The sequence below is a fragment of the Enhydra lutris genome, unplaced genomic scaffold, assembly GCF_002288905.1.
Source record: "Enhydra lutris kenyoni isolate GAN:26980312 unplaced genomic scaffold, ASM228890v2 scaffoldscaffold36, whole genome shotgun sequence".
NCBI lineage: Eukaryota > Metazoa > Chordata > Mammalia > Carnivora > Mustelidae > Enhydra > Enhydra lutris.
In genome coordinates, this window is record NW_019154120.1 from 13,631,517 (window position 1) to 13,652,812 (window position 21,296).

The window sequence follows — 21,296 nt, forward strand, 5'->3', positions numbered from 1 at the left end:
TTTTGAGGCATCCCTGTGTGAATTTATGTCTCTGTTCCTCCATGGAGACTGCTGTGTTATCAGACTGAAACAGCTCACTGAAAGCCAAGCGGAGTCTGGTTTTAGCATTTGTTCAGGGCTCTTGGGTACAGAGAAAGCTTAGTAATGAGTTTCACAGCCGAGGGGGAATATAACTTGAGAGGAGAACGAGAGGAGCAAAGACAAATGTGAAGAGAAAGGGTGATAACAAATTAATAGCGATAAGGGAGGGAGAAAGAAAGAGTAGATATACATAGCAATAAGAGAAGAAAAATCATTACAATGCCCAGTGGACCCCAAAAAAGTGGTTTTTCTGGATTTTTCTGTTGTTGTGTTGTGTTTTGCTTTGTTTTTTCGTTTGGGCCCTCCTGGATCCACCACTGTTGCTAGAAGATGAGAGCAGGTGCTTTTTGTGGAACTCACTCTTGAAGCAGCATTGCCGAAGGGAGAGGAGAGGTACCACAGCAATCTTCCTACCAGATCTCTGTTTTGTTTTTGGTTTTTGTTTTGTTTCGTTTCATTTTTCAGGCTGACTTAAGCAAAGTGGGGGAAAATTGTATCTGGACAAAGGAAACTTCTCTCCCTAAATCTAAAAGCCTATGTCAAGAGAACCCCTTCTGGAGGGAGCGTATAGTTAAGCATTGTGCTTGATTCCAAACAAAAACTAGATAAAGGGTTAGAAATCCATATTATTAATGGCATCTCCTCTCCTCCTCGCTGCTAAAGCCTCTGCCAGGCCACTGTAATAACAGTGGGAAGGAAAATTGGAGATTCCATCAAGAAAAGGCTTTTAAAGGAAGGCTGTGTTACTGCATTACTATTTGGACTCTCTGAACACATGAACGCTGCCAGGTTTTTTTTTAAATATGGGTTGAGGGTGTCAGACTGAAGTCTCCCTGGGCTAGAATAGTGACTTGCACAGAAATAAGTCAAAACCCTCTATTATCAACCAACATTTATGATAGAAATTAGCTTGATTTTTTTTTCTCATAATTTAATTTTTTCCAAAGAGAGATGTTATATGTGAGCAAGTCCCTGCCGCATTCAAGCTTATGACATCTTGGCTCTGGGCAAGCCCATTTTGCTGGGTGTCGTTACTCTGTTTAGGGAGACTGTGTGACAGAGTGGAGAGGCAAGGTACTTTAGGTCAGAATTATGGGTTTGAGTCCTGGTTCCACTATCGATCGTGTGTGTGTCCTGGGACAAGTTACATATTCTTGAGCATTTGTGAAATGGGGGTGACAACAGTCTTAACTTACCTGTGGGTTGCTGTGAGGCTCCCACTCGTTGGTAGATAAGGGGAGCACTTTATCAACTACAGTATGCCAGGGGAATACTTGTTTTTGTTCACAACAGGTACCTTTATAATATTGGGAAAGAGAAGGCTATCATTTCATTCTCAGTGTATGTTCACTTTTTATCTAATAACGCTTTTTGTGTCCCACCATGTTCCAGCCAGCAAACCCGAGGCCGGGAGGACCCGTTGTCACTTCCTACTATGACACTGCCTTAGCATGACGTTTAGTCCATATCCAGCACCTGATAACTTTTGGCCTTTAAAAATAAGGATAAAAGTCCCAGGGCCAGAAAGATTAAGGATTAAGTTAAGTTTTAAAATAACACATCTTTTCATATATTCTCTTCTCATTTTTATGGTACTGGTAATTTTTAAAATTAGATTTTCCTCAGGGCATTTTGTACTAAAAATGATGAAGCTCCTTGTCCCTTGTAATTGCATTTCTTTTGATTTTCTTTTATTATGACTTGCATATCACTGACACTTTTTTCCTGGAATGTTAAAAGTAGTCATCATCCAACTAAAAGGAAAAAATACTGTCCTAATGAAAATGGAAAAGAGAGAGTGGATATTCCTCTCTTTTGGTTCCAAACAAGGCTAAGTCCTCATTCCTCATACTTTGTACATGCCAAGGTTGATGTCATGCATCCAAACCAGTTTTGAGTTATCTGAAATGAAAAAAAGAAAGAAAAAGGCACTTCAACAATCTTCTGAAGCTTGAAAAACAAATTTTCCACAGTCTGATAACCCAAAAATGACTGAATGGATTTTCTCTGTAATTAACAGTGGGTGGGAGCCTGAGGGATATGGGGGGAAATGTTTAAAAACGGAAAGTTTCAGTTCAGAGGGGGTGCTCTAGGAGATCCAAGAAATGCTGGAGGGGTTGGAAAGGAATAACACGCTTATCCGGGGTAACATGATCCTATTGTCTGAGAAACAGGACTGAAAACCATGAAGTTCATTTGGTTGATGCGTTAACTTACCGCTAATGAATATTGTTGAAGTGTGATAAGTAGGACACATCCAGGGAAAGTGTCTGTTAATTCTTCATAAAGTCATCTCTGCATTACTGAGATACGGCTCTCATTCCGTTTGAACCATAGTCTTACAGAGCTGTTGGAATAGATGGGTTGAGACTTTAGGAACCATCCCTGGAATTCTCATTTCTGGTGCCTTGATGCAGTTGGGGCAGTTGTTTCAAATCATGTCTAGAATATCAAGCACTTTCCTGACTTCTCTCTTTATGAGGGCAGTTCCTCCCAGGTTTCCTCTCCTGAAACCAGCTCTAGGATTCAGGCTTCCCTCTGCACCTGGAATAGACAGAATGGCAACTTTGGGATTTTCAGTGAGATCCAGAAAGGTCCTAGTGGCTGTGTGTCTGCCAGTGGCCCACTTACATAACCCTTTCCATCCTCCCTGCTTCTGACACACAGACACAAAACAGAGTTCCCAAACCTACAAGTTGTGTAAACTTAGATCCCCAGAGAGCCTGCAGAGGCCATGTGGGGCCTTCTCTTCCTGTCACTAATGAGGCTCTCGAAACCTGGAAAGGTGACTCCCTTGACAGCAAAGAACGAGGCTGAGCCCATTGTGGACACTCGGACCCCACAGCTTGCCCACTGTGTGGATTATGGGCAATGTGTGATGAGCTTCTGAGCCAACGCACGGCTGTGCTCAGGGTTGTGCCTTTGGAAGGGTGTCTTCCGTTGTCAAACGTTAAAACTTGGAATTCTTACTCTTTTATCAGAAGATCCCATAGACTTGACGGCAGTACATTCGTTATTTTTTTATTGAGATATAATTGACATATTACATCAGTTTCAGGTGTAAACAATGATTCAATATTTATTTATGTCGTGAAAGGAACACCACAATAAGTCTGTGAACATCCGTCATCCCACATAGTAATTGCAATGTTTTCCCTGTGACGAGAACTTTTAAAATCTACTGCCTTAGCAACTTTCAAATATGCAATATGGCGTTACTGACTGTCGTCACCACTGTGCACTATATCCATAGGACTTACTTATTTTATGTCTGGAAGTTTGAGCAGAATGTCTTGTGGACATGCAAATGAAATTATAATTTTTTCATATCTAAGATTACCATTAATAAAATGATCTTTTCCAAGTGATGTACCGAGTTAGTATAACTTACCTATTTGAAACTGTAACCTATCCACCATAAGCTTACATCCAGAGCAAAACCTCTCTCAAAACCCTCTAGGTGTGTGTGAAATAACTCGAATATTTTTTTCACGGTTTTTCAAGTTGTTTTTGTAGGTTAGGATTACCTCAAAAGGCATTTAGCTATTTTTTTAAAGATTTGTTTATTTTAGAGAGAGGGAGAGAGAGAGTGCACACACTTGTTTGTGCACGTGGAAGGAGGGTAGGAAGAGATAATCTCAAGCAGACTCCCCAAGCGACTCCGTCCAGCCGGACGTGGGACACGGTCCCATGACCCCTAGCTCATGAGCCAAGCCAACGTCTGGTGTTGGATGCTCAACCAGCTGTGCCAGCCGGGCACCTGTACCTCAAAAAGCATTTCAGTGACGTTTCAGGTTTAAACAGAAATGAGAAGTATTTAAGTTGTAAGGTTAAGAATGTCAAGAAGTAGGCAGAGGTTAAAAACTCAGAAAAAGCGACATTTGGACATTTTTGTTCTGCTCTTTAATCCACCACATGTCCCCCTCCGGTTGTCCCATCACTACCCAGTCAGCATTTAAACCCGCAAGGGTTAACAGAGGTTGTGCAGCAAGCACCTGGCTCAGACTCCAGCCGGGGTCACAGGCCTGGCATCCGGTCCAAGCGCCACAGTCAGAGGCAGCAAGGACACCGCCGACCATGAACTCGTACCTTCTCCTGCAGGTTTCAGTCCGGCCCAGATTCTCCCGTCGTGCCCATGACCAGGGTCCCTCCACCAGGATGAGGGCTGGCAGGGCCCCATGCAGCTATGGACAAACCCTTCCCGGAGCTGCGGAGGTCTTGTGTTGGCCAATACACAGTCCTCTTCCCGTCTGAGAGGATGGGGAATTACCGTCTTCCAGAAAATGCAGAGCAGGCAAAGGGAAACCAGGGACAAAAGAATCAGAGCCGAGGAATGAACTTCAGCAAGACGAGGAGGGAGCAGGACAGCAAAGCAGCAGTCAAAGACCACGGAGAACAACAGGGAATTTGGGGTCTGGGGGAAGGGGTCTGGGGTGTGAGACGAGCCACCTGCGTATGTTCCAATGGGGTCTGGAGCTCGGTGGTGAGGTGTCGGAGGACAGGCTCGGGCCCAGCCTTCTCTGCCCATCACTGGGGAGTAAACCCACCTGGCAGGATGGAAGGTGTCCGTGTGGAGGAGGGAGCTGAGGGCAGAGCCCCTCGCACAGAAGGGACAGACCCAGGGATTCGCGCTTTGCACCTCCGTCCGGCGTTCGGAGTAATGGAGCCATTGCTGCTGAACATATTTCTTGTCTTACAACTCCTGACATTGTAAAGAAAGCGTTTCTGGCTTGCTTGGCCCAACTGCCACAATCACAAACTTGCCCTACAGACTCGCCTTCCAGAAACAAACCGAACCAAACATTAAAGGATTAAACACCCAGCGAGCAGATGGGTTCTTGTAAAATGCTCTGTGGGCAGGTTCCTAGGAAATTTAAAGGTCTCTGGCTTTGTTAAGTTATGAAAATTTTCCAAATTTAAGTCAGCAGAGCGAGCTGTTAGAGTCATGAGATGAGTTGGTGGTGTCTGGTAGGGGAAAGACCGGCGTGGCTGGCTGGGGGCCTGCTGCGGGGTCAGGGTGGTGGTCGGGGGTGGGGGCTGTGCCTCCCTCACCCCCTTCTCTGCCTGTGGTGGGGGAGCTGCTCCTGTTCCTGCCTGCCGGGGACTCAGTCGCTTTTAACTCAGCAGACACCCTCAGAGGGACCGAAACCCAGTTATGGCTCTGGAGGCTCTCGGGCCACCTATAGGCTTTGAGCTGATTTGTTTTTGTGACTCCAGGAAATCTTGCCTCCTTCACATTCCAGAATTCCCCGTGAAGCCGCCCCGGTAAACAGGAGGGCTCTTCCTGAATGCTGCGGGAGGAACTTCTCCTTTGGGATTCCTGCCTCTGTCTTCACGGCATTTTTAAATACCCCGGAGGTGGCGCGTGAGGAGTCGGCCACCGGGGCCAAACCGCAGGCTGAGGACACACAGAGGCCCCACACGTTCCCGTGGGATCCAGCTCCGCAGAGCGCCGGGGGCTGGTGGCGAGGGGCTGGTCCCTGAGGCTTGTGCTTTCTTCCGAATCACGGGGCTGCTCTCTGCCCGGGAGCCCTGCTCGCTCCAGCCTGCCTCCCCGCCCCCCAGCTGCGCACACAGGCCCCCCTTGGGACCTGTCGTGGCCTGGCTATGAACTCCCACCTTGCTTCCATGTCCTGAGATGCCGTCCCTCCTTCCCTTCCCTCATGCACCCTCCTCCAGGCTCAGCCCCTGTCCCCTGCAACCCGTCCCAAGGACCCCTGCGGCACTCCCTGAGCGCTCCCTGTCACTCCTCAGGCTTTTTGTGGAGCCTCGCATCCTTACCGCTTGTCTCCGCAACAGCTCAGTCTCCTACGTCTTTTCTGTCTCCGCCAAGAGAAGCACAGTGTGGTGAAAAAGCACGTGCTGGGGAGTTGCCGAGGCCCTGAGGCAAACTGCAACTGTACCACAATAAGCTGTGTGACCTTGGGCATGTTGTGTAACCTCTCTGGCCCCAGTCTCTTCTGTATAATGTCATTGGTAAGAGCCACCTCGTGGGGCTTAGCAGCACAGTGAGCTGTCTCTCCTCATCTCAGGAAGAGACACTAAACAAACCCTTCCCTGAGTGGTATGGCTGTGGCTGATTCCTTGATGCCCACACGTCCGAAGGAGAGATCGAAGCCAGAAGCACTCAGGCCACACTGGCAAGAGAGGACCCAGGCGGGCCGGCCGAGCCCTCCAGAGCTGGCACTCACTTTGTTAGGAAAAGCGTGTCGCACGTGGGTCCAAGCTTCATGTACTTGGCCAAGGGCTTCCCTTGGCCATAACGATCAGCCGGACCCAAAGCCCTGCCTGAAGGCTCCGCCAGCTCAGGCTTGGGCTTCTTCTCATGACCTTAGGGGTGAACCATATTTCCAGGGAGACACTGCTGTCTCTGATCATCCCACTGGAAGAGTGTAGAGCTTTGGATTTGGGTCAGGCATCAAATCTGGTTTAAGGAGCTTGCGGTTGTACACACAGGCCCCGACCCCTGCCACTCGCTGCCCCGACCCCCAGCATCAGCACCGAGTGCCAGGCTGTGCGCAGAACAGGGGCCCCATGCCTGTGGGCCTCATGAAAGTCCCCTGGAGCTGACCAGCTCTCCATGCTGTCAGCGACGGCAGGAGCCATGCAGGGGGGTGTGGTTCGGCTCCCATCCTGGGTCCCGCCAGCAGCTCTGTGAGCACCTTCGTTGGCCGGCTCCCGCGGGCTCCCTGCTGCCAGCCGAGGCTGCGTCCCAGCACACGATGGGCAACGACGCTTGCCTGGGAGGTCAGGCTCCCCGGGGCACAGCTGCTCTCTAAGTGTCCAGCCACACGGACAGGCCTTTCTCGGCGAGCCCGTGTCGTGCTCTGACCTCGTGGATGTCCACAGCGGGACAGGCGGCGGGCAGCTCTCCCCCCGGAAGCTGTGCTGATGGGAGATTTCAGCCCCCGCTACCGGCAGCTCCGCGGTGATGGCTTTTAGGCTGCGCGTGCGTGCGTGTGTGTGTCCCTCTCTTTGAGTCTGTGTGTGTGTGCGTCTCTCTCTCAGCCTCTCTCTGCACACATGGGCTCTGTACGGTTCTGGCAACGGGGATCCTCTGCCGTCAGAAGTCCTCCATGGTAAACCTCTACCGACGGAAGCCACGGCAGCCTCTCTGCCTCCCTGCGTGCGTGAGCCTGAATCCACACCCACCGCAATGACCTTGCCCGGGGTTCCGTCCCGGCGCGCACAGCTGCTGCCCTTGACAGAGACTGTGTTTTCCTTGTGAGCGAGAGGTGCGCGGTTCTCCCTGGACACAGGAAGACGGTCTGATGCAGGAGGAAGAGAATTGTCGAAGAGCCAGGCACTGCGCCTTGAAATGCATCTGTTTTTATTCACGTTGAGTCTTTCCAGGTGAGCTGCACTAAATCATAGGCTACAAAATGAAAGCAGATTTTTCGTAGCACGTCCATAGGGAACCCACGAAGTGGGCTCACCACCGTGCTCCTGCCTCTTCCCCAGAGCAGGGAAGGCATACCTGCTTGTCCTCTACAGAGGCCGGACCCACAGTATAGGGGACAGGCTTCTCCCGTGGGCTGCACGGGGATTGCCTCGCTTGTTTTGGCCGTCGCACAGTGTGACTCCCGGGGCTGCAGAATCGGGGAAGGGGGAACAGGGTAAGGCTTAGTACATCTCAGGATACTTTGGAACAGGATCCTTTTCAGCATCTGGGAGCTTTAAGCAGAGCTTGCAACTTCCTTGCTGCAGACTGAGAACACTGTACCGGCACCGTCAGGGGCAGATCTGGCCTGAGAAGCAGATGTTTGAGCCTGTCGGCCAGGCACGGACCCTGGAACCAGTGCACCACGGAGCTTCCAGAATAGACGTCCATGCTGACTTCTTAACCAGTCCTGCAAGCAAGGGTCAGGCCAGGCCCGGGAAGCTAGCTGGTGGTGCCCTGCTGAGCCTGGCACGCCTGGAAGACCTATTCTGCTTTGCTCTTTTCCCTCTGAGCTGCCCCCTCCAGGTCTGAGGCCACTTTCAGCAAGTTCCTATTAGGAAATGTGGGTTCTTTGTACTTCCCAGCGCCACTAACCTCAGTCAACACTTGCTGATTTAAACAAGTGAGCATCAGACGTTCGGTCCCCAACTCTGGCCTTCCACGTTTAATAAATGAAGGACCCCCTTCCCCCACTGCCCCCCAGCAGTGGTGTCTTGATGACAGCAATTAGGTCACACTGCAGAACTCAAAAAGCATCTGCTTTCAGTTCTCATTTTTGGCATATTTTCATGAATTAACTCTTACAGTGGCAGCGAGGGGGGGTAGGGACCTTGGCCGTGTCTTGCATTCGCAGGCCAAGGGGTGGGCGTGGTGGAACACTGAGAGCTTGGCCCCGACAGTGACCTGCAGGGAACACACTCACCTGCCATGTGGCACGTGGTGATGACGTTCACGCTCACTTGTACCGAGGCAGGTCCAGACTGTGGGGAGGGAGCCCCGCCAGTGACCCCAGATCCCAAGGAAGAATGGTTGGTGGCTGTCTTCCAAATACTAGTTTGCCCGAGGTATCTCCTGCCCACATCAGGCGGTGGAGGGTCTTGTCTTCTACATAGGAAAAACAAAGCTTCCCCCGCTCCTCCCCACTCTGACATCGCCAGTTCTAATTATAACTGGCGTGAGAGGCAGAGAGGTCTGTGTGACAAATGCCCGGATTGTGACCAGTAAATTTTCAGATCAGGGAAACCTAGTGCCCAGATGATCAAGTGAGTTGCTCACCCAGATTGGCACCAGCCATCCTGACTTCTCATCCAGGACAGTCTTCACTCACCACGCCACCTCCCACGTTTGTAAAAATTCATGAAAAGGAAGACAGCAGTGGTGCAGAGTTTCAAACCAAAGGAGCCCTCCTCCCACATACCCATAAAGCAAGGGTTACAGAACAATGAGTGTTTCTGTCCAATTCCAAGCTGTGTAAAAAGAGTTGAGTCCCCTTCGTGTAGCATGAGAAATGTAATTAAGGTTTGTTTGTTTGTTTTTATAATTGACATTCCATAAAGTTCAACTTAAAGTGATTGGCCCATTGGCTTTCGGTATATTCACAGACTTGTGCAGTCATCACCATTGTGTAATTCCAGAATGTTTTTTATCACTCCAGGAAAAAAGAAAATTCCTATATCCATGAGCAACCACGCTTCATTCTCTTCTCTCCCCAGCCTCTGGCAAACACTGATGTACTTCTCTCCCCATGGATTTGCCTGTTTGGCACATTTCATATAAATGGCATCACACAGTATGGGACCATTTGTGCCTCGCTTCTCTCACTGAGCATCATGTTTTCAAGGTTCCTCTGTGTTGTAGCTTGGATCAATGCTCCATTCTTTTTTGTGCCTGAATAATATTCTTTTGTATGGAGGGACCTCTTTTTGCTTCCCTCTTCACCAGGGGATAGACACTTGGGTTGTTCTTAACTTTGGGCTATTCTGAATAATGCCGATGTGAATATTTATGCAGAAGTGTTGGTGTGGACATTTCTTGTTAATTACCTTGGGGTCTCTATCTAGGAGCGGAATTGCTGGATCACATGGTAACCGTTCAACTTTTGGAGGAACCACCCCTGGTTTTCACAGTGGCCCCACCACTTTTGTTCCCACCAGTGTGTGAGGTCTCCAGTTTCTCTTCCTCCCTGCTAACACTTGTTATTGTCCATCTTTTACATTTTTTTTGTTTACATTTACATTTACATTTTTTACATTTTTTACATTATAGCCGTGCTCTGTGGGTGTGAAGTGACATCTCATTGTGGTTTTGATTTGCATTTCCTTGATGATTAATGATATTGAGCCACCTTTTCGTGAGTTTCTTGGGCATTTCTGTGTCTTCTTCAGTGCAATGTCTCTTCAGGTCTTGGCTGGTTTCTTAAATGGGCTATCTGTCTTTTTACTGTTGAGTCATTATAATCACATTTCCATGTGCAACACAGTAGCATCATTTGCCCACACAGTGAAAATAGCATGGGCCCGAAGCAAGAAGGGGCCAAGTGCCAGAAAATGCAGGGCACTCAGAGGCTTCTAGCCAAAAGAAGGTAGTGGACTGAGGAAGGTAAGGAAGAAAAATGAAGGAACTTTATTTTAAAGCCAAAACATGACAAGGCAAATTACTGCGGCTCTGTGCGGGTAAGGGCACACTGCTTAGGGCTTGGACGGCGTGGGTGGGCCATGAGGTCAACAGCACGTGTCTCTTCTCTGCTCCCCAGAGCACTGCGGAATCGATGCGCCTACATACACGAAGTACTTTGAATGTAAAATGAAAGCGCTCATGCACGTTAAGGCTACTGTGAATGCTTGAGAGTGTGTGTGTGTGTGTATATATATATATATATACACACACACATATATACACACATTTGACTGAGCCTTAAAGGGCGGGGCTTGTGTCTTATTTAGCTTTAAGACTCCTCAGCATCTAACATGGGGGGTTAAGGGGGTAGGAGAAGAGTAAATGAAACAAGATGAGATTGGGAGGGAGACAAACCATAAGTGACTCTTAATCTCACAAAACAAACTGAGGGTTGATGGGGGGAGGGGGGTTGGGAGAGGGGGGTGGGGTTATGGACATTGGGGAGGGTATGTGCTATGGTGAGTGCTATGAAGTGTATAAACCTGGCGATTCACAGACCTGTACCCCTGGGGATAAAAATATATGTTTATAAAAAAAAAAAAAAAGACTCCTCAGCATCTTACAAAAATGTTTTGCGAATGAATACTCAACCTGAAGATGAGATTTCAAGGTCTAGCGTACACGTGGCCTTTAATCTCCACCGTTTGGGTTTATTGTATGAACACAGTGAACCAAACAGCACAGCTGTTAGCATCTTTTCAGCACACACTGCCCATTTCCACCTACAATCTTCTGCAGCCCTGAATTGTTCACACCTCCTGGCAGGAGATACCAAGGCGGGCAGGTGGCCTGTGCCCGCCCCCTGCAGTATTTGCATAGCTGGCGTGCGGTGGGGAAAGGGGGTGGATTTGTCTATGCAGCTCACTCCTGATGGTCCCGCCTACCTACCGCAGCCCGGATGGCAGTTAGACTAATAGAACCTGGGAGAGCCCAGGAACGGCCAGCTCAGGTCTCCTCCAGTAGGTGAACCTGGCCTGGAACCTAGCTCCATGGCCTCAGGATCCCCAGAACAGACCCCCTTGAAAGTATTTTCATACCGTTCCCAGCTCAGAAACCTTTGGGCTTCTCATTTTCTGCCCTCCCTCGCTCCTGCAGGGGGGCCCCAGCCTGATTTGCATCCTCCACTCAGTTTGCATCACAAAATAGACCCAACCATCCCTGGACCAACTGGGGGAGGCGGGCGAGTTTTGTTTTGTGTTTTGTTTGTGTTTTTCATCTCCTGCCATTTCTCTAGCAAGTTTCTAGTTACATTCAGATGATGCATAGCTTAGGTTTCATTTTATGTCCTTGGCCCGGGATGCAGCAAGCCCGTCCTCCCGGACTCCGGGTCTCCCCAGGGTGAAGCCCCGCTCACTGCAGATGGCTTTGGATGGGGGGGGGGCAGTTCTGCAAGTCTGGTAGAAGGAGTCACTGTGGCTCTCACGTTGGGTTTCTCTTCGCCAGACAGCTGTGTGTCCTTCAGTTATGTGCTCCCTGGCCGTTGGTTTTTTTTTTTTCCCTTTCCTTTTCCCCCAAACCCGGAATCAGTATTTTGGGAGTAAAGGGGGGAGGCAAGGGAGGAAGAGCCGCAGGGGACGAAGCTGGCAACTGCCAAAGCAGCTCTGACATGTACACGGAACCCTCAAGACTCATTCAGCACAAAGTGGCTGCAGAGGAAATCCTGCCGAGCCCACGATAAGGGGGAAATGGAGTCACTTCCTCACCAGCTGCTGTATTCAGGTAGAAAAAGTCCTCACTTCCTCGCGTGTGCTCTGCTGGCCACGACTCACAGAACCCCAGGCAGCTTGCTTCCCCTTTTGATCTCAGCCCAAGTTGTTGTCCAGAGAATCGCTGTCTCCTCAGGCTTCAGGGAGAGCTCTCATCTCTGCCGAGCGTGCCTCCCTCCCTCCCTCTCACCTTTACGTCCTTTCTTTCTCCCAGCATGTTCACTCTTGCCTAGGCTGTGTGCCTGGTGGGGGGGGGGGGGATCATAAAGACAGTATCTGGAATGAGGCCCACACCCCTTCGTGGAATGCCAGCTCGTTACCATGGGGGGTGTGGTCTTTATGTCCCCATAGATGTCCACACACAGCATGGGACCTCTGAGCCCCTCCTCCTGTCCTGTACAAGGGGCACCCACGTTGCCTCTCTTGCCAGCATCCAGGATTATTGCTTTGTTACCTCCAGGCAGGATTTCCAAAGTGTGTCTTCATAACACAGCAGGAAGCTCCCTGACAAGAATAAATGGTCAAAGGAGTTTGAAAAATGCACATCTTATCCCTCTCTTGGAGACCCAAGGCACACAGGTAGGGATAATATTCAAAATATTGAATAACCGGTATGGAACAGACACTGACAAGTCAGATCCAATGCAGACTTCCCATCTGGCTGAACATCAGCCCCTCGTAGGAAGATACCAGAGACGGATGCCCCCCCGCCAAAAAAGAACTAAATTTTGTTTTAGCCCATTGTGTACTTGTCCTTTGAATACCCTCCTTTAAAAAAGATCATCTATTAAGATATGTTTGGAAAAACTTGCTGTATAATGAAAGGAACCCATTATTTCAGTTCCAGAAACATTTGCTGAGTGCCTAATATGTGACAGACACTGGCTCCAGGGATCCAAGGATAAGATGTATTTCCTGCACCTCCAGGTGCTAAGAGTTGATCAGGAGAAGACAGACACGTAAACAGATCATCTTCAGATTATACAGCGAACAAGGAATAGCTGAAGATTACCTAGCTCAACCTAGGGGCTTAGAGAAAATAATTGCACTGAATCCTTGAATGAACCAAAGTTCGTTTACTAGTGACCGAGTCTGAGCAGGAGAGCTAGGTTGGGGTCAGAATATTGAGTCGCAGGAGCCTTGTTAAGGAATTGAGACTTACACATGGAAGAGACAGAGGTGATTCTGAATACAGCACTCTGGTTGCAAAATGAAGAGGAGATGGAAGGTCAGGGCGCCAGACGGGCGGCCGAGAGATCAGGTGGGAAGTGATAGCCACAGTCCTGGGGAGAGAAGGTAATGGGGATGGAGCAATATGTAGGTGGTCACATCAGTGGCACTTATATTGCCCTGTCTGATTCCCTTTGGTCCTCACTGGCTTGGCCTCTATCGACAAGATACAGCATCTGCCTCTCTTTCCCTGAGGGCTTTCTACAGCCTCTAGGACCCACTTGTCTATGTACACACCTGGACTAAAGTGCTGGGGCATTAATGCCTCCATAGGAACAGTCCTCAGCCAGTGATGGTGTATAAATACCCCAGCTCCCCAGCCTACCAGTGGGATGACAAAAGGTATTTGATCTGCAGGCCCCCAGTTCTCCCAGCAGGATTAAGCTTCAGGTGCCAACAGCAGTGACCTGCTTGATAAGATAACTTCATGGCTTCTTCCCCACTCCCCTGATAGTTTCCTGGGATCGTCTCCCAGATAAACTGCTTACACTCAAATCTTCATCTTGGGGTCTGGCTCTGGGAGAACCCAGCCTCAGACTGTGGGCTTTACCAATGAATGGGGGAGGGGGTGAGGAAGAGGAAAGCCTCTAAGGGACTCTGAGAGTGTGGGTTTACTTGACAGCACGGGCATGGGGAAGGTAGGAAAAGAGGCAGGCTTGCTTGAGGGGACGGTGATAATTCCAGTTGGGGACAGGCTAGGCCGCCTTGTCACTTCCAGTGCGACATCATAGAAAGCAACTGGAATGGAATCTAGCAGTCAGAGGAGCAGGTGGGACTGGATATGAAGGTTTCAGAGTCATCATCAGAGGAATGGTATATGTAAGACCATGAGAGGGAAGGATACTGGTCAAAGAGAGATGGTCCCGACAGAAGCCCAGGGAGCACTGAGTATCTATCAGGGCAGGCAGAGGAGAAGGTGCCCATGAAGGAGGCAGAGAAGACATTCTTCAGGATGCAAAGATTTTCGGTGGGTTCTGCATCCAGGTGCCAAAGCATTCAGTAGATGCAACCTGAGACTCATCTAGAGAATTTAGCCATGAGGATGGTGTTGGTGGTCTCTGGAGGGTGTTTTCAGAGGTACAGTGGGGGAAGCAGCTGGGCTGAGTGAATTAAAATGTGGGTGAGAAGACAGCAAGTGAGGGTGGGTTTAGTAGCTTGTCCAGGAGGACCAGGAGAGAGACAATAGTTAAAGTGCAACAGCATCAGCCTGGACATTTTGAGGAAATATGAATGTTTATATACCAAGGAAAAAGAGACAGAAGAAACAATGGGGTTGAAATTGTAGTTGAGAGCATGAACAATAGATGGAAGAAGGTTCTAGAAGCAATGGGAAACAGTGGAATAAGGATGCAAGGTGGAAAGGAGCAGAGAAGGAGAGAGAGTGTTGTAATCAGTGGGTGTGCCAGGACAGGAAGCTGTGGTGATTCTGGCCCAGTGGCCCCGATTTTCTCAGAGAAGGGGCTAACCTCAGGTGACAACATGGAGGAAAATGGTAGCTATTCAGAATGGTCATGGAAGGGAGCAGAGAAAAGATCTGACCCAGGGTAGAGAAAAGGAATGCTTCCAGAACTCGCTGAGTCTAGAGACCATGAATTTAGAGCAGTGCTGGGCTGCATGGTTGGGTGACTACTTCAGCAACCCTTGGAAGGCCAGATGAGGCTGCTGTGGGATGGGGTCAGGGCTGGAGACGGAGGAAGGTGAGGATGGGAGAAAGCAAGCTGAGGGAGGCAGGGGGAGGTGCCCAGGGAGGTAGAAGAACCAACTGCTGGCCAGTGTTCTGACCTATTAAGCATAGGAGACAAACCCAGTTTCTACTCTCCTCCTCCACCTCGCATCTGCTAATCAGTGCATACTGGAAGTTAAATTCACTGTGCCTGTCTAGGTTTCATTTGTCTCAAACTACTACAAAAAGGGCTGATGTCTTTACTGGACATTGTTATATTGGTGCAGGTCTGGATTTACTTAGAGGTTCCTTCCAGCTAAAGCTTTTGCCATTATTAGGGTTCACCTTCTTCTTTTTCTTTTCCTTCCCTAAGCTTGAGGTTGTCAAGAAGAAGGTCACCCATGGAGACAACATTATAAAGCCATGAAAAATAGAAAATATCAAAGACATTCTATAGCGGTGTTCGATTTCCTGTTGGCACTATCTGATTTTCTTTTTACTTTCCTCTTACTGCTGACAGGATCTTCTGCTCTGTGCAGGATACAAAATGGCAGCATGCATTGGTTTCATTTAATTCAAATGTCCCTCAGAGACATCATCTCTCACTGGATTGTGTGCTTAGTGAGGGCAGACTGGTTTTCCCCTTGGGATCTCCCATGACTGTTTAACATCCATATCCACAGTCAGCTCAGAGATTGTGGAATGTAGCTGAATTTCTAGTTTGTTTATATCCAACAGGGCCATATTTATTTTTCCCAGTGTTTAAGGAGATCTTTGAACCACCACGAGTCAGGGGCCTGACCTGGCTGACATTGGTTTAGCTGTTACCTGTTGCACTCAGAACTATGTTAGGAACGTCTTTCCTGGCCAGTAAATATAGGGTACAGTTTTTATTGGTTGAATGCCATTCCACTGTATCGAAGTGCCATGAGTTTACCTAACCAATCATATTTTCAGACATTTCAGTCCTCTTCGGGTTTTATCTCCTATAACCAACCTGTGCATTTTATTATTTTTTCCTGCTAAATAACTAGGAGTGGAATTCCTAACAAAAGGATAATATTTTTAAAGCTTCTGATATGCCTTGCCAAATGCAAATACAATTTATCTTTACCTGGGAGTCCACCAATTGTGTTAGAATATCTGGGCCTCCCACCCCTAATTCCCACCGCATCCTTTTTGGCGAAACTCGGTATTCTTTTCAGTTTTTGCCAATCTGACCCATTTGGTGTTTAATCTCATTTTATTTGGAATCAGGTTTAAGTGAAACTTCTTGAAGGGTACTGGAGGGAAAAGGAAAATTTTGGAGAGCAGCTGCCTCAAGGGAGAGGTATCCGTGTGTGTGTGTTTTTGAGAGAGAGAGAGAGAGAGAATCAGGTGGGAGAGGTCCCATGAGCAAAGTTGAGGAAGGCTGAGGACACTTTTGCTGTCCTCTCTGCTTGGGAGTCTTGAGTATGATCTGCTCCTGTCCACATCTCCCTGGCTTACTTCCAGCTCTGTAGCAAGGGTCTGGGGTCGGGGAGTCCAGCCATCTGCCCTGGTGGGCCAGCTCTTGGTGGGACTCAGACTCAGACCATCTGTGGCCTCTGAATTTGAAGTCCATGGAGAAGCCATCTGTGAAGGAGCACCCAGAGCTGGGGCCCAGCCCACCTCCTCCATGGGGAAGTGGTGGTGGGGGTGGTCAGCTAAAGGAGAAAGGCCGGTCACCTGGGAACCTGCCACGCATTTCCGGGACTCAGGCAGCGCTCCTGCCCATGCAGACGTGAGCCTGGGTTCTGGTGCCCTCCAAGTGCACAGACTGGGATTTTATCCGAATCACATGATGATGGCTCAGGTTTTCTTTTTCCCTCTTTGTTGCTTTTAATACATAAAATGAGCATGTGTTTATTTAAAACAGCTTTCAGACTTAAACAAATAATGACAGACTGTTCAAACAGACTTCGGAAATCACCCTAATCAGGATGTTTGAAAAAGCAAGAAGACGCTCCGTAAAAGTAGCTTTTAGGACCTCCAGTCCTGAAACAACAACGCCTGCTTTGCACTTCGCCGTCGTGGAGGGGCAAAGGTGGGGGGGGCGGTTTAGGGTTGGGGGGGGGGGGTCAGATGATGCCCATCAGCCCTACCACCTGGCTTCGTGATTTCTGAGGAAGTAGAGATGGGCAGTGCGTCACCACTTCCCGTCTTTGACCAGAACATGTCACATGTATATTTGTACATTTTAACTCATACCTTCTATAGCAATGACCAGGCATCTTCAAAAGCAGACTCCTTTCGGGGCTGGGGCCGCGGGGAGCTAGTAAATTGCTCCTGTGAAAGAGGGGACTCGGCAGACCCTCTGGAGGGCAGGCCAGGTGAAGGAGGGATGGAGCAGGTTTGCAAGAGGGCAGACCAGCGAAAAAGTTAATACGCCCACTAGTTCACATTCGAGGCCACGTTTACGAGGGGCTCTGAGTCACCTGTGTTAATCTTCATTGCAGCCAATTTTGTGGATGAAATAAATAAGGCTCGGGGTTGGATAATTCATTCAAGGTCAGAAGCAATAAAATGTCAAAACTGGGATTTCACCCTGACCTCCTTCCCCAAGTTGAGAGCCATCCCCTGACCCCTAGGGCTGCGTCAGCAACTCTGTGTTCATTCTTTGAGTCAGGAGATGCTACTTTAGCTCATCTCACTCCAGAAATGATGTTTTTTTCTTTCTAATGCACACCAGAAACGGCCCATCAGGTCCATTAGGAGCACAGTTATTTACGTGAGGGGATGGTGGTTGGGAGAGGAAATCGCTCAGCCACAGAGAGGTAGGGACCTTTGGAGAGGCATGTCTTGTGCCCCCTGGTATCTATGTCGTGTCCCAGGTGAACAGGGAGAAAATGCCAGCCCTAGTTTGTCCCCGCTTCCCCCACTTTCTCAGAATGGCTCCATGGCCAGAAAGGTCAGATGGCAAGGGGCTTAGTCTCTTTCCCGTTCTGCCAAAGAAAACCCCACTGGTAATTAAAGGAAGGCAGAACACAACCATCAGCCTTCTCAGCGCTGAGCCACGCTGCCTACAGCACAAGGCCTGGGTCCTGAAGGATTCCGGGCATCAGCTACTGTAGGAGGTTCCAGCGAGAGAGCAGCCTGGAAGGGTGGGCTGTGAGCTGTTTGCAGCCGTGTCTGTGGGATCCTGGGACGCACTTTACAAGAAGCAGAGTTTTTCTTGCTCGTAAATCTGTCCTGACCCATTCCTGCCCCATTTGTCCCTGATTATATATAAGGAAGGTATGTTCCTTGACTAGCAATCAGGATTGTTACCTCAGCTTTGTGCTGAGAGCACTACACACATATCTCATTTATGTGTATTGCCTTGCGTTCCTAAGGCTCAAATTTAGAAAATGTCAACAATGGATTAAAAAAGAAGAAACCCCTTGCGCCCTCTCCTGGCAAAAGTTAACGTAGTGCGTCTGTAAGCCCAGGGCACCCACTTCCTGGGGAGCAGTGCTTGTCTGGGCTAACTAACTCATCTTGCGTTAATCTGACCAAAGCCGTTGACACACGAGATGGATGAGTAGGGTTTCTGTGGTCTGTGATCAGAGTTTCTCCTACACCTTTCTTCACATGGTTTCTCAGCCTCAAGTCTGTTGGCACTTTGGCTGGGGACTATCCTGTGCATTGTGGGATATTGAACGGCGTCTCTGGCCAACTACCCATTAGAGGCCAATAACACCCCTACCAAAAATGTTTCCAGACATTGCCAAATGTCCCCTAGGGCCAAGATGACCCCCAGTGAGAACCACTGCCCTAAACCCTTGTCTGCCTTTTGTACAGGGTGTCCTTGGTCAAGGGCAACCAGTGAGAGAGTGAGAATATCTCATCACAAACATTTTGTGACCGTCGGGAACAGCAGTTTTGATGACTGATCATTTGGGTTCATTTCTAGGAATTTGTTCCCAAAAAGCAAACTTAGCAAATGGAAAGGAATTCATGTACAAAAATGTATCATAATATTATTTATGACCGTGAAAGTTCCAAAAAGATAAAGATTCAGTTAAACTGAGGACAGAATACATGACATGGAATACTAGACAGTCATGAAAATGACTGTGTGGATCTATATTTAATAACATGAGAAGTTACCCCAATTATGCCCTAAACGCTCACCTTCAAGACCACTTCCAAGATTCCCAGAGGTTACATATAGAAGGAATCATTTCAAACAGGCAGAAGAAACATCTGGTGAAGTATTAGGCCAAAGACAGAATTCAAACCAATGACTGACTTCAGAAAACATTAAGTGTCAATTGGATTGATACTTATTAAGTGCCTCCATGTGCCAAAACCAGGAACAGCTCCGGAGAGACAAAGCTGATCCCTGCTCCCTCGTGCAGCACTTGCCTTAAACAGACAAAAACACTGACCATTATCAGAACTACCTCCACACAGCAACGCTACAGGTGTGGGTGTGTTACTGTCTCGTGTGCTCTGACGCCACGTTGTTGGGAGTAACTGGAAGTATGTCTTGTTCTCTTCATGCCTGAATAAATCATACCAAGCAAAAAGAATTTTAATTACTGGTTTATATATGCAGATATACTTAGAGAGTTGTCCACCTACTCATTGGATCCAACAAATGTCCCCCAACAAATCTAAGAAATGAGCATTCAGTCCAATCTGAAAATATCCAGATAACTTGGCCATGACTCCCATCGTAGCCCTACAGACCTGACTTCAAGGCAGCAATAAGAAAGGATGAGAGGAGCCATCATCTTCCTTCCTCAGGTCCGTGTGTGTTCAGTGACACCTAACTGACCATAAGTGACCACATGCTTTGCGAAGTTCACAACTTGAGTTAAGTGCAAGGTTGTGGTCATCCAGCCTGGCCACTGCCAGAGAAAACCCTGAGACAGCTTTTTTACCCAGGAGAACTCCATTGTTGACTTCAGAGTCTAGGCATGCCACCAGGGGAGGCCACCCTGCTTGTGTGCACTGTGCCAGCGTTCTGGACAGACCAAGCACTCTCACAGAGGTGCCATGAGCCGTGGGGGGGGGGGGGCCTGAGCGATTCAAGAGCACTGGTTTGGATCTGGGTTCGAATCCCGGTGCCGCCGCTGATTAGACAAATCCCTTAACCTCTGTTTTTTCCACACAGGTTTTATTTTCCTCTACACAAGAGAAGCAAATAAAATGACTCCATAATATTGGTATGAAGAATAAATAAAATAGTAATTTGAGGCATTTATTACAAGTGCCTGGCCTATAGCAAGTGTTCCATAGAGGAGCACACTTGTACCTACTGTTTCTTACTATTTTTAGGGATGGCCATGCTAGCTAAAATTGCTAGCTTCCAGTATTTTCTAACTGCATTTGTTGTTTTATTTTTCTCCTTAGCACCTAGCGCTCTCTCGCACACTCTCTGATACATTTATTTTGTTTGCCGTCTATGGCCCGCAACTAGATAAAAGCCTGGCGAAGTAGGAACTTTCAGTCGGCTTCCCTTACTGCTGTGTCTCTGTGGTACCTGGCTCATCAACGGGATTTCGAGGAATACTTCTTGAATGAGAGTTTGAAAAGTGGGTCCGAATCACTGCCCCAGAAGAGCGTTTCACTTTTCCTCATGCCCTGCGGAATGCGCTCGGCTCCTGGGGCTGGATGCTACCCTCCCCATAGGCCGGCATCCCGTGCTCTCTCTCTCTCTAATTCTCTTTATCTCCCCCTCTCTCCCCCTGCAGGATGCCTTTGTGGAGCTGTACGGCCCCAGCGTGCAGCCTCTGTTTGACTTCTCCTGGCTGTCCCTGAAGGCCCTGCTCAGTCTGGCCCTGGTGGGAGCTTGCATCACCCTGGGTGCCTACCTGGGCCACAAGTGAAGTCAGTAGGCCTGCCACAAACAAATATGCAAAAGGTTCACTAAAGCAGTAGAAATATATGCATTGCCAGTGCCGTACCATGAAACGAAGCTGTGGTCTCTTAAAAACAAAACACAAAACAAAACAAAAACAGCTTTCAGGCTCAGTGTCGAATCAGCTATTTACTGCCAAAGGGAAATACCGTTTATTTTTTACATTATCAAGGAAAAAAAAAGATTTATTTATTTAAGACCGTCCCATCGAACCTCCTGTCTTTGGAAACTACCACTAATTGGCAAGCCCCACCTGTGCAGCTCCACCTGGATCTCCTGTGCCTACAAACAAGGATTTGTTTTCCATGTTGTTGGCTGGACTGACTCACCATCTGAAGAGCAAACGAACTGACTGACAGAGGATTTGACAGTTCCAGAAGCCGGGTGTCTGGCTGCTGGAAGTTAGGAAGAAGGTGTGCGTTTTCCTCGCTTTTTTTTTTTTTTTTTTTTTTTTTTTTTGGTCTGCCCTGGGGGCTGCGATATGAAGAGAGGGAAGGCGCTCGATGGGAAGTCCATTCTTCTCTGGCCTGAAGAATAGACACTTAGCATTTGGCTCACATGGTACATACCCGGTTAGAAGAAAAAACAAGCAACAACAACAACAAAAAAAACCTGGGGAACTTCAGATGG

The 21,296-nt window shown here is 48.5% G+C and overlaps 1 protein-coding gene across 1 annotated transcript in view; it reads left to right on the forward strand.

Moving 5' to 3' along the window:
• Positions 1-20,837, forward strand: part of LOC111154217 (BCL2, apoptosis regulator) — a 184,368-nt gene extending 163,531 nt beyond the window's left edge. The window contains exon 3 of the mRNA XM_022513692.1: positions 20,500-20,837. Within this exon, the coding sequence (XP_022369400.1) occupies positions 20,500-20,634 (135 nt within the window). The 3' untranslated portion in view covers positions 20,635-20,837. The remainder of the gene's footprint in view (positions 1-20,499) is intronic.
• The last annotated feature ends 459 nt before the right edge of the window (positions 20,838-21,296 follow it).